This window comes from Phyllostomus hastatus, unplaced genomic scaffold (assembly GCF_019186645.2).
Source record: "Phyllostomus hastatus isolate PE091 unplaced genomic scaffold, TTU_PhHast_1.1 phas_scaffold_114, whole genome shotgun sequence".
Classification (NCBI taxonomy): Eukaryota; Metazoa; Chordata; class Mammalia; order Chiroptera; family Phyllostomidae; genus Phyllostomus; species Phyllostomus hastatus.
Genome location: NW_025334006.1, coordinates 8,950,251 through 8,964,474, shown reverse-complemented (window position 1 = coordinate 8,964,474; position 14,224 = coordinate 8,950,251). Strand labels below are relative to the sequence as shown.

The 14,224-nt window shown below is 41.6% G+C and overlaps 1 protein-coding gene across 2 annotated transcripts in view; it reads right to left on the bottom strand.

The window, feature by feature from the left end:
- The window catches only part of CEP41 (centrosomal protein 41), a 41,654-nt gene that overhangs the window by 17,415 nt on the left and 10,015 nt on the right, over window positions 1-14,224 (bottom strand). For both annotated transcript variants that reach the window (XM_045855775.1, XM_045855776.1), the window contains 2 exons: window positions 13,373-13,436; window positions 874-921 (listed from right to left, as the gene is read on the bottom strand). In XM_045855775.1, the coding sequence (XP_045711731.1) occupies window positions 874-921; window positions 13,373-13,436 (112 nt within the window). The remainder of the gene's footprint in view (window positions 1-873; window positions 922-13,372; window positions 13,437-14,224) is intronic.

Here is a 14,224-nt window from a genome sequence, read left to right as displayed (position 1 = left end):
CATTTACAGTATAAGGCCTTCTGTGTATAAACAAAAGTTCACAAGAATCCTGGGTTTGGAGCAATCTCTTCCCAGAAGATCTGTATTAGCAGAGCCAAATTCCAAGCTGTTATCTAAGCACCTCTCACTGCCATTAGCTCCCACTCCCCTAGTGCTGTGTTCTCCTGCTGACGATCAGAGCAAATCCACCTTGGAAAACAGATATTTCTGCTGCTTCTTTCATTCTGGCCTTGGTGTGTACATGTTACATCTGTTTTGGACACAGATTGAAAAATGATGATTTTGTGCAAGAGCAATACACTCAATGACTAGTAGTAGCGTATCTTTGCAGAAGATTAGGTTTTAAAAAGAATGTGCATGAAATATGATTTTTAATTAAAAGGAGGCAGGCTGCAATGAATTTATAATGCATAATGTCACTTTAAGAATAAGCTTTCTCATATCTCTAAGTCTTTCATGAATACTGTCTAATTTATACTCAAAAGAATGTTATGAAGTAAGAGAGATATTATTACTCCTACCTCAGGTATAGCGAAAATAAGAAAATTGCAAAGATTAAGTATCTTGAGAAAGGCCACAAAGACCGTGGCAGAATGAGACTAGAAGCTCAGGTTCTCGCTGCTCGTTCTCCGTTCCAACATCAACATCTCCTACGGGGCTGAGTCAGGCACAACTTGACCCACAAGCCGCAGCCCCAGCAGCTAACCAGGCTGCTACAGTGCTTCCCACATCTTTCTAGGCACCTGCCAGGCTCAGCACGCTCCCGTAGCTCTCCGTGTGCGTCGCGGTGGAGTATGGCTAGGGCCGTTAATAACCACTTTAGAGAGCTACTACAGGGTTCCATTATGCCAACCCATCAATAGTATTACTCACTTTTTTTGATCTCTTCTAGCTTCTCAATGTATTTAGTCATACTGTTACCTAAAAAAAGAATAAGCATTTTAGATATGCTTTTAATGGAAGGAAATTTGTAACACTGTGAAAACAGAATGGAGTACAAGTATTTCCCTAAGCCTTCCCGTCCTGTGTTGAGAGAATTACAGGAGGCAGACGGGCCACGCATAGTAGAAATCTTTTGGATTATACAGCGTCATTAAAAGACGAGGAATCATGGGAAAAGTTTTGGTCAAAGGTGTTTAAGTTGGGTTGTGCACACAATAAACATTAAGAAGCCCCAGGCAGTACAGATGATAATTTCATGTAATTTTTTTCCCTTTTTGAATCAAGGCTTTCCTCCTCCTTTTATCCCCATAATCCTTTTGCAGAAAAGATATGCCGAGGAAGAGAAAGAAAGAAGCAATGGTCCTCAAATGTCTAAAATGTGCTATTGTGGCTACCCAAGCAAACCTTTCCTTTCCGCTTAGTCCTGTGGTTTCCCTCATTCCTAAACTTGGCCTTCTACTATTCATGCTGATGTTGCAGCCTGAACTAGACCACACAGTCTGTCCACTAGGATTCACTGTGGATTTGATTTGCTGAAGAAACAGCCAATTCCCACACTGTGGAGAGTCCCCAGCCCTCGTGTTTTACAGCCTGGTTCTACAATACCAGGTTCCAGCCAAGGTGGGTTGGAGGGTTTTCGTGCTGAAAACTGGGCCAGGATCATTCTGGTTTCTGAATGAACTACAGTCTAGTTCTCACGCCAGCGGTGATTATTTTTCACTGGACGTGCTTCAGTTTGAGTCAAGTCAACACAGCAAGCCCTCGTTGGCACCTAAACATTCAAACTAATCTCTCATTTCTAAAATTGTGCTCCTAACTTTTAAGCCTTGAGAGGAGCTAATCAGATTCAGTCCCAGCTTCAAATAAAAGAAATGCTTTCAATTAATGGCAGGAATTGCTGTTTTTAAGAATTACTCTAAATTTTTCTTCATGTTTAAGTCAGAAGCAGAGAACGGAATAGTTTAGCTCTGAAACCCAAAATACATTTTCAAAAACCACTTATGTCATTTGTTATTATTGCATCTTTACCATGAATTCATCATGGAATGAAATTCCACTGAGTTTAAATTTTTTTTTCCATCTGAAGACAAACGTTCTCTGGGATCAGGATCAGTGTGTAGTCCCAGAGCCAGAAACTATCCTTCTGCAGGCAGAGGCATGGCTGCCTGAGCCTTCTCAAAGGAGACCCTGAGAATGTCTTAGAAGAGATTGACAAAGCCCCAAAGACCGAGAAGCAAACATGATCTTTTCTAGGTTCTCCAGGCTGGAGTTGACTCAGGACCTGACCAGATCTCCAGAGTGGAAAGCGTGACTTCTTCCGAGACACAGATCCCTCTCCCCTGCAACCCTGAACTCCAGTGGGAACTTGGAGTGGTCAGTGCTGTGGGGACAAGGCGAAGAGTGAGCGGTTTAGCAGCCCACAGTCTCCTTCTTCTTCTACAGAACAGCTTTCAGTGACAGGTTTCCAGGTCCCCAGCAGTTGCATGTGGCTGACGTGGCAGTTTCTTGTGGCTAGGGCTGCTTCAGACAGTCTCATCAGGAAACCGAGGCACAGAAAAAAGATTACTGACTGCCCAGCAACACGGCAAGTAAATAATAGCTAAGCTGGGATTCGTATTCTCAACCATCTAGATCTAATATGGCTCACAAAAACACATTGCTTCTCTAGTTGTGCTGTTTTAAAAACACAATTTCACTGTGAGGTAAATATGTAGGAAGTGTAACTTTCTTAACAGTAGCAGGTGGGAAGCATTTTATGCCCTAATTCCCCGAGGCACATGCTGCATGGAAAACAATAGCTAACCTTACTATATAGTCTTTAGTATTAAAACATTGCATTTCCACGAACAAAGGGTATACTGTTCATGTCCCAATCAACGATCAACATTTTCAGAGTATTCACTCGGCGATGCATCTTTGCACCAGCAGTGCCGTACAACCAGCCTGCAGGCTGTGATGCCTACTGTTTGCTTTTTCCACTGAAGGAGAAGGCAGGGAACTAGAGTCTTTTGCATAGGCATGCAAATATTTGGCAAAATTAAGAACAAATTTAAGAGGGCTTGTAGATAAGAAGCTCTTTTCACTAGAGACATTTGTTCTATCCAAGTAGGAAGGAAAAAAGAACGTGGAGGGTTTCTGCATCGATTCAGGGGAAGAGACGAGGTGGCAGCTGCCTGACCCATCGACACAGAGTCCCCTAAACGTGATTGTAGAAAGTATGAAAAGTAGTATTTTTACCCCACTTTATGTAATGCTTATATCTTAACTAAGCAACTTATCTTACCAGATCTAATTTCATCTGAAAATCGTTTTTTTTTGACTACCTCTTAAAGAGACCAGAAATGAATTCTACAATTGACTAATTTATAAACACATCTTTGTTTTATACAGAAGTGAGGACCTTAAAGGACTAGCAATGAACCAATTTTTAAAAAAAAAATTAAAACTACACATTCTAATCAGATAAATTTTCCTAGGCAAGACTTTGAATAATAATAATTTTTTTTTTTAAAGTCAGTGGCTCCCCATCACTTATGGGCTAAAACTTAAACTCCTTGCTCTAGTGCTGAAGGCACGGACATCTAACCTACCTCTTCAATCTTGCCTTAATTACCAAACTTGACAAAATCTGTTAGTCTTGGGTTCTCTAACATGTCATCTTGTCCACGTAATCATAATAGTTCACGCAGCTGAAGTGACCTTTCTGTCCTCTGAACTTCTCCAGTGCTTGGCTTACCACACACAAGGCATTTATCATCCGTCTGCCTTATTTGCGTGCAAGTCTTGTTACCTACTTTATTATTTGGCAAGCCCACGATTATTTACACACACACACACACACACACACACACACACACACGTCTTTATCACTTCCATTATCGAGCACAGTAGGCACTCAGAAATATTTGCTCAATGACGATCTGCTACTTGAAAAATCCTCATAATGAGTTATTTTTACAATACAAACACCCAGGCCCCAATCTGATATGAGTTTTTGTACACCCGATTTTCTTTAAGCCATGCACGGCCTGATTGAATGCAGTGTATGTTATATACTAGCTAGAGGACACTTTCTTTAGGAGTTGAGTAACCTTGAAATGTGTAAGGTGGTAATTAGCTTTGGCTTAGTTTATAACTCAAGTTGCAACAAAAAAACACAAAGAAAAGTTTTACAATTTGAATCAAGAGAAAGCGACAACCCAACTATAAAAATGGTGTTATGCAAAGAGAGAGCACAGTCGATGAATCGAGTGACTCATTCAGTAGATTTTTCCTTTGTTTTCCTATAATTTAATAACATTATTTGTACTAAGCCAGTAAGAAAAGCAAGTGATTTTGAGCAGCAGTAATCTAAAGTGAGATTTATAAGGCACGGACTCGGTTGCTAAGAGACAGCTCCTTTGCTTTATTTTTCTTCAATATTCCCCTCCTCTATGGAGAAGTTCTTTTGGCTCAGAAGGAGCAGAAAGCGTGAAAAGAGGCACAGTGGTCCTTTGTTAATCTCAATAAGTTATACGAGTGTATAGTGCTTTCTGGTTTGTAAAAGGCTTTCACATACATTTCTTCCTTTGACATAAGAAACAGAATTAAATACTGAAAAAAAAATGAAGAGTACCTAGTCTGTAATGAGTTTGACTGCTAAAGATCAAGGCTATTAACAAAAATTCAGGAAAAGTAAAGACTAAAGAAAAAAGAAAATGACTAGTTTGTGTCGAGACAATAAAAGTAAGGTGAATTAAAAAAAATAAGGCCAGAAAAGACTGAGGGGCGCGAGTCTACAGGATTTCAGAAGGCTAAAGAAATCTGAAATTAGACTGAAAATAGAGTGAAATGAGAGGATAATACAGGCAATGGGAGAGTGCGGGGGACTAACAAAGAGAGAGCGTGGTGTGGAGAGTGCTCCTTAATCAGCCTGCGGCGCTGGCGCCGCAGAACGGAAGCCCAGAGCGGTGCGGGGAGCCCAGGAGGGCCCTGCGCTGGGAACCGAGCAAAACGCTGCCAGGGTTTCACGGGCAGCGTGATCCGTTTGGGGCACGGTCTGGCGATGCTGGGGAGCTGGGGAGACACACCCAGGCACCTGTGGAACAAAACAAATACTTGAAGATCAACATAATTCTGATATTTCTAGCCACGGCTATACATTGGTATTTGAGTTTGTAAGAGAAGTAGAATCAGAAGTAAGGAAATAAAAAATAATCTTTCTCCAGGAAGAAGATATTGGTCTTTGAAGAACTCAGTAGAGGGTGACTTGGGTGAGGACAGGAGATACCAGGAAATTCTTGATTTTTTTGTGATTAATTCTGAATTACTCACTGTTCAGTAGGAAGAGATTAAGACCCATCTCTGTGGCCTAGAGATGAGAAATGCTCACTCATTCCTCTCCTACCTCTACTGCTCTGACAGTGGAACTTAAAAACACACCACATACGGGCACTCTTCAGTCTCACTGGGCTGCAAGATGGCTCTTGCGTTTTTTACCAGGGCTCCTCGCCCTTTTCACCTTGCAGCACACGCACATGTGATAATACCCGGACGGAACAGGGGTCTGCACTGTCTCAGGCCCCGGGGGCTGCCCCGAGGGCCAAGGGGACCTGTATCTCGGCACACGGTACACAGGCCACACTGAACACACAGGGAGGTGAGTCATAGAAATGAACAGAACAATGAAAGTAAAACCCTTCCTCTAAATTGGCTTTAAAAGAATTTATTTGAAATAACAAAAGATACTGAACACTAGAGTAAGATTTCTCTCCCGCAAAGAGTTTAAAATAAACTGTGAGTTTTACACAATGAGCCACACTTTGGCCCTTCCAAAGCAAATAAAAATCGGTTTGGAAGACACCCACTTCCAGGAAGATGAGGTGGATGCAGCTTTCTCTGCTCCTCCAGCTGAGTACAACAAAAACCCTGGACAACCCACAAAATGGGAGGAGATATCACAAATCATACTTCTGGTAAGTGTCTAGTATCCAGAGTATATGAAAGAACCCTCACAACTCAACAATAAAGAGAAAAATAACCCAATTAAAAAAACAGCCCAATGGCTTGGACCGCCACTCCTCCGGAGGAGACACACAGATGCCAGTGCGCACGTAACAGCGCTCGGCACCGTCAGTCACTGGGAGCGCGCCAACCCCAACCGCAGCGAGATGCCACTTCACACCCACGACGACGGCTGCAATCAGGATGACGGACAATAAAAAGTATTGTTGAGGACGCGGAGGAAAGGGAGCCCTTCCCCATGGCTGGTGGGAATGCGGAGTGGCTGCTGCGGAAACCAGTTTGGCAGTTCCTCAGAAAATTAGACAGAGTTCACGTGCGACCAACTATTCGACTCCGTGGTCTGTAACCAAGAGGACGGAAAGCACACGTTCACACGAAGCTTGCACACTCATGTTTATTGCAGCAGTACAGCTGACAGTGTAAACAAACCGAATGTCCACCAACTCACGAGTAGATGGACAAAATGCGGAGCACCCGCACAAAGGAGTGCTATGAGGCAGTGGAGAGGAAGGAAGCACTGACTCGGGCTATCACAACACTGGACCTGCGAAACCTACGCTGAGTGGAAGAAGCCAGGCACGGGTTGTATGATTCCATTTACGGGAAATATCCAGTACATTCCTAGGTCCTGGAAGTGGATTAGTGGCTGTCAGGGACTGATAGAAGGAAGGAAGGGGAAGTGACTTGTTACTGGATAAGGAGTTTCCTTCTAGAGTGATAAACAGGTTCTGCAATTAGATAGTGGTGATGTTTTCACAGCCTAGTGAATGGACTGAAAAACTCTGTATAATGTAAAGGGTAAATTTCATGGTAGGCAAAGAATATCTTAATTTAAGAAAATAACACACCAATCAGAAAAAAAGGTTGAATTAAAAAACCCTGAACGGTATATATTTTAAAAAACACACAAAAACATAAGGAGACCCTGACAAGTGGAGGAAGACAGACCGGCTGGAAACGGCAGGAACCGAGGGACGATGCGACAGTGGAGCTACTAGGTTTTTGTGTGTTTATTTATTTATCTGGCCTCATACAACCCTGGACTTGGAGCTGAAGAAGCGACCAACTCAAAATAACAATAAACAAACAGAAAAAAATCCCCAACGAAAGCCTACTGTCTGGAGCCAAAGAACCAAGAAAGGAGCAACCTGGCAAGACAGAACCGTCGGACTGGAACAGCCTTGTTCAGCCAAACCCCACCCAAACGCTGCAGCCTCGCTCGCTTGCCAGCAAAGCCCAAGGGGGAAGCTTCGGTCTGCCCCCTTGCCGGGCCATGATGAGATGCCATTGAAAGACTAGAAAGAAAAGAAAGAGGGTGGGGCTGAAGAGCACTCAAAGATATAATGGCTGAGAACTTCCCAAATCTGGCAACATAAACCTAACAGATTTATATAGAAACTGAGTAAATGTCAAACAGCACAAACCCAAAGAAACCCAAACCAAGACACATAATAATTAAACTTCTGAAAACTAAACAACAACAACAACAACAACAACAACAACAACAAAACCTTGACAGCAGCGAGAAGAAAAACTGGCACCTTCCCTATATGTGAAAAACAGTCTAAGCAACAGCAAATTTCTTATCAGAAACCACGGTGGCCAGAAGGAAGTGGGCACAATGCTTTTCGAGTGCTGAGAGGAAAGAACTGCCAACGCCGAACCCTGCGCCCAGAGAAATTGCCCTTCAGGGATGAAGGGCAATCAAGACATTCTCACATGAAGGAAAAATAAGAGAATCTGTCATCAGCTCAAGAAAGAAAGCCTAAAAGAAGTTCTCTAATTAGAAATAGAAAGAAAGAAAAGGTACCTCAGAGCATTTGGAAAAAAGAAAGAATATAGTAATGGAAAGTATACACATTCTTAGTAATGGAAAGTATACACATTCTTTCAAATGCCCATTAAACATATACCAAGATACGGTCTTATGCAAGATAAGGTCTTGCATAATTAAATGAATATCAATACATTTTTTAAATTGAAATACACAGAGCACATTCTCCAACTGCAATGAAATCAAACTTAAAATCAATAATAGAAATTTTGCAACAACAGAAACTTAACAGGAAAAATCTCCAAATACTGGCAAACTAAATAACATACTTTTAAATAGTCATAGGCCAAAGAAGAAGTCTTAGGAAAATAAAGATAACGTTGAACAGCACAAAAATGAAAATATGACATGTCAAAATCTGTGGGATTCACTTATGCAGCGCAGAGAGAAATTTATAGCACTAACTACATGGATTAAAATAAGAGGAAAAGTTTTGAACCCATAATCTAAGCTCTCACCCCAAGAATCTAGAAACAGAAGAGCAAAATAAAACCAAAGTAAGCAGAGGGAAAGAAATAATAAAGATAAAAGCAAAAATCAATGAAGTTTAACACAAAAAAGCAACAGAGAAAACGGATGAAACCAACAGCAGGTTCTTTGAAAGGGTCAATAAACTGGACAAACCTGAAGTGAAGAAAAAAAAAAGAGAGAGAGAGAGGACACAAATGACCCAAACCAGGAAGGAAACGGCCTGCCCCCTCAGACACTGCAGCCGTCAGAAGGGTAATGAGAGGACACCAAAAACGACTCTACACATGTAAACTCGAAAGCTGGCATAAATGCGCTAATTCCTCAAAAGACACAAACTATGACAGCTCGCCCAATGAAGAAACAAATAATTAGAATATCCCCGTAACTATTAAAACATTGAATTCGAAATTTCAAAACTCTCAAAAAAGAACTCTCCAGGCTCAGGTAGGTTTAATGGAGAATTCTTCCAAATGTTTAAGAAAAAATTAACACTAATAATATACAACCCTTCCAGAAAAAAACCCAGCAGGAAAAAACAGTTTCCAACTAATTTTATGAGGCCAGTATTACCCTAATACAAAAATCAGAGAAAGACAATCAAACAAACAAAACAAAACAAAAATTCTATCCAGGGTGTCCAACCTTTTGGTGTCTCTGCGCCACACTGGAAGAAGAGTTGTCTTGGGCCACACATTAAATACATTGTGACACATAATCACAAAAAACCTCGTAATGTTTCAAGTAAATTTACGATTTTGTGTTGGGCCGCATTCACAGTCCTCCTGGGCTGCATGCTGCCCGTGGGCCCCAGGCTGGACACCCCTGAAACCAATGACCCTCATGAATACAGATACAAAAATCTTTAACAAAAAATAAATAAATAAATAAATAAATAGAATTTAGCCATACATAACAAGAACTATATACCATAACTAAGTGAGGTTTATTCCATGGATACAAAACTAGTACAATATTTGAAAATCCACTATATTAACAAGGGAAAGAAATCCACATGATTGTTTTCATTGAGGCATCAAAAGCATTTAATAAAACTCAAAAGTCATTCGTGTTAGAAATTCTCAGGAAAATAGCCATAGGAGGGAACTTCCTCCACCTGATATAATAGCTAACATTATACTTAACGATGAAAGACTAAAAACTTTCCCCCTGAGGCTGGGAAAAAGACAAGGATGTTCGTTCTCTTTACTTTCATTTGACATAGTTTTCTGGAAGTTCTAGCCAGGGCAATAAGGCAATAAAAGAAAAGAAGAAGCATACAGGCTGGAAAAGAAATAAAACGGTTCCTTTTTGTAGACAGTATGACTGTCTCTGTAGGGCAGCCCAAGGAACCTCCAAAAACACACCTCCCCCCAAACCAAAACGCCTCCTACACCTACAGAGTGAGTTTAGCAAGGTCTGTGATACAAAATATAGAAAAATAAGCTGTATTTCTATACATCAGCAAAAACACATGGACACCAAAATTTAAAATATAGTGCCATTTATAATTGCTCAAAAAATGAAATACTTAGGTGTAAATCTAACAGAACATGTACAGTTCTTACATCCTGAAAACTCTACCATGCTGATGAAATGGACCAAAGAAGATCCGCATAAACGGAGAGACAGTGTGTTAATGAACTGGAAGACTCGACATGGTGAGATGTCCGTGCTCCCCAGATGGACAGGAAAGCGAAGTGGGAGTTATCAGTCTGACCAAGTTTAAGTAGCTAACCTACTGCATCGCTGCAGTGATCAACACTGCGTGCTGCTGGCCGAGGGACAGACACACAGACAAATGGGACAGAATGCAGAACCCAGAAGCAGATCCACATAAACATGCCCACCTGGTTTCTGACAAAGACGAACAAGCAATTCAACGGAGGAAAGATCATCTTCTTAACCAATGGTGCCCGAGCAACTGAACACCCATAAGCAAAAACTTCACCTCAACGTAAGTTGCACATCTTACACAGAAATTACTTCAAAATGTATCATGGACTTAAATGTAAAACTTAAAACTTTTAGGAAAAATCATGATGGAAGGTCTTTGGGATACGGGCGAGGCGAGAAGTTCCTAGACCTGATGACAAAGCATGATCCATAAAAGGAAACACTAACACTGGACTTGACCAAAATCAAAAAGTTTTGCTTTAAGAAAGATCCTGCTAGGAGGACGAAGAGAGTGAGAGAAAATATTTGCAAGCCACGCATCCAACAAAGGACTAGTGGCTAGGATATATAAGGAACACTCAAAACTCAACACTTAAAAAAGCAAACAATTCTATTAGAACACAGGCCAAACACAGTAACAGGTTATTTCACTGAAGACATACAAGCAAATAAACACATGAAGAGACAGTCAAGAGCACTGGCCCTCCAGAAGACGCAGATCACAGCTGCAGTGATGTGCTGCTACGTATTTATCGGAGTGGCTAGAATGAAACATGGCCGCACCACCAAGTAAACGCTGGAGAGGATGTGGAGACACTGGACCGCTGCCCACTGCTGGTGGGACCACATCATGGTCCAGCCTCTCTGGGCAAGAGTCCGGCAATTTCTTAAAACAACACAAATGCCACTACCATGCCACCCAGCAATTGTACTTCTGGGCATTTATCCCAGAGAAATGACAACTTACATTCACACACAAGTCTGCACACAAATGTATATAGCAATTTTACTCGTAAGAGTCAGAAAGTGGAGACAATCCAGATGTCCTTCAACAGGCAACTGGCTACACTGTAGAGGACCAGCAGTACAACTACTGTGGTACAGCCGTGGTAAAACCGCTCAGTAACGAGAAGGGCAAACTACTAGCACACGCGACAACTTGGGTGGATCTCCAGAGAATTATGCTGAGCGAAAAAGTCAACCCAGAAAGTTGCATACTGTATGACTGATTCCATTTATACAGTGTTTGTGAAATGACAAAATTATAGAAATGGAGAACAGATTAGTGGTTGCCCGGGTAAAGGAGGGGGCGAGGGTGGAAAGAGGATGTGGCTTTAAAAGCACAGCAGTGGAGATCCTTGTGGAGATGGAATGTTCTGTATTTAGACCATATGCATCAATGTCAATGTCCTGGCTGCGATTTTGCAGCCTCGTTTCGTAAGATGTTACTGTGGGAAACTGGGTGAAGTGTACATGGAATCTCTCTGTATCATTTCTTACAATTCCATGGAATCTATAATTACCTCAAAATAAAAAGTTTAGCCCTGGCCAGTGTGGCTCAGCTACTTGGGCATCGTCCTACAAAGTGAAAGGTCGCCAGTCTGATTCCTAGTCAGGGCACATGACTGGGTTGTGGGTTCGGTCCCTTGTCCAGGCAAGAGACAGCTGATCAATGTTTCTCTTGCACACTGATGTTTCTCATCCTCTCTTTCTCCCTCCCTTCCCCTCTCTCTAAAAATAAATAAATGAAATCTTTTAAAAAAGTAAATAAAATTAAAATAATAAAAAAGTGTAATTAGCAAAATACTACCTTAAAAACCTCAGTATATAAAAGGATATAGGTTATTTCTCTGGTTATTTTTAAAAAAGAAATAAGTATCTCAATTTAAAAAACTGAAATGAATTTCACGTTCTATTATATTGAGTCAAACATTGGTCATGAATTGAGAAATTGATGAGAAATGGATTTTCATTCACAAATCCCAATTCAACTTCCAGGAGACAAAACTATGAAGCTATATACAAATCTATATATTTGAAAAAAAATTAAGAAGGTTCCAAGAGAAATGTATTCCTTTATAATAGTTTTTAAAATGCTATCTGGACTCCTCAGAGGAAACACGGCATTTTTCGTCCCAGTGCTTCCCTCACAGAGCGGCGTATTTCAGAGGGGAGGCTCACAGTTGCGAGCGCACAGGTAGAGTCGGACAAGCTGGAGGCTTCTGTGGTCGATGAGGCCGGGGAAATATTAGGACAGGACGCAGGACCGAGAGACAGGACACAGCACTAAGAGATGTGCGGACACAGGACTTCGCGCCAAGTCTCCGACATCGACTTCCTCAGCCCGCACACAAATCCTCGTTCTGTCTCCTGTACTGCGCTCCAAGTAAATCACACCCTCTCTGTGCCACAGTTTCCTCCTCCTCAAACACGGATAATATTTTTACCTGCCATCAAACAGGATATTTGTAAGGAGATATCTGTGCAGCGTGGAAATGTTTGAGAGAAAGGTCCCCAGAACTAGTATCTGCAAATGTGGTGCATTTAAAACGATTATAAGACTATTTTATAGGACGGTCTTACAACACGTGTAGTGGAAGTTTATGATTCTGAAGAAGCCTGGAGCAAGACAGAGACAACGTGAGTGAGATTTAAACAAAGTCAACGTCCCAATTTATTTTCTCAGTTGTGTTCAGGTTACTGGTGGATTCTTCAGTATTGCTAAAGGCAGGCCATACCCCAAGCTACGAGCAAAACCATCTTAACAGGATGGATTTTCCGCAGCAGGCTTTGAAAATGTGAAAAAAAACTAAACAAATAAATAAACGAAACCTCATAAGGCTGCAAATACACCAGGGGCCTGATGAAAAATGTTGACAGCATGGAAATCAGCAGTGAGCACTCAAATTTCATTTTACCTGAATTGCAGCACTAATTTAATTTTGTCTGGTATTCCAGTTACTCATTCAAGTCTGTCTGCCTCCACTTGAATCTAAGCGTTTTGATTGCAAAAATCACGATTCACACTCATCTTTATAGTCCCATAGGCCATAACTTTGCATGTAGCCAGAACTCAGCAAATACCAAATTGAACGAAGATACACAAGTATAATCTATTACTCCCTGTTTAAAGGACTCTACTCAGGGTCCCCAAATATAGGTTGACCACCTGTTATTTATTAGCTTTAGTCCTGCAACTTATTGAACAATGTTTTAACCAATTTATCAATTTATAATAATCCTATGAATGAATAATTCTGTGAATGGATATTTTAACCGATAATCTGAAAAACAGGTTTCAAAGATAAGTCGCTAAGCCCAGAAGAACATCAACCAAGACAGTGAGAAATTTTCACCTGTGATTTGTACCACTCATGACATGCTGCTTCTTGTCAATATCAATCACTGGATTCTTTAAAAAGTTTTAATTTTCTAATCTTTACTCACCTGTGTCCAGTCTTGACTTGATATGTTGATACTTTGGGTTTTGTGGTATCCTTTTGGTCAGATACTAAAAAAAATTTAAAAATTCACAATAAATTGGGTTAATGTAATAAGGGTGGCAAAGCGGGGAAAGAGTCAGATGCTTAAAAAAAAAAAAGAACAAATGCTAAAATCTCAGTGAATTTAAAGACGCGAAGAGCTCAAGAGGCTCAGCGATCGCTCGGGAACAGGACTCCAGGGCTGTGTGCCGCGGCGTCTCTGCAGGTGAAGTGCGCTATCTCGTTTCTGTCGAAACATTTTCACTTTTGTGAAAGTGCTCTCATGGCAGTATGTTAAAAAAGGCCTAGGAAGAAAGCTCTTAAGAATTATTTCTGACATCGAGCCAAAATCGGTCACTCATTTCCATCCAGTGCACGGCTGCAAGGCAGAAGAAGCCCCCCACTCTGCCCCAAGAAATCAGTCGAGATAACTAAGGGCCGCTCTCTCCCTCTCCCTTTCAGGTTTACTTTGTCTGATGGTTTACAGGCCACCTCCTCGAGAGCCCCTCCAGATTTCATCTGCATCTCCCCTAACAAAGTAGCGCGTGGAGCCAGCCCGACCTGAGCAGAGGGCCCAGGTGACGTGAGGCCCGGACCCGACCTGGACTGGCAGGCCCCGCCCACTGCCCGCCCGAAGCGGGAGGCTCCACAGGTGTCAGCAGCATGGCATCTGCTCGTTGTGCCGCCAGGGCACATCCTGGGCTCAGGGTAAGTTCATGGTCAGCAAAAGTGCCTGTCCTAGGTCTTCCTTGTCCTGGACTCTGCCAGTGAACTCTGAATCCAAGCTCAAGACATTTACCCATATTGAGTTTTAGTG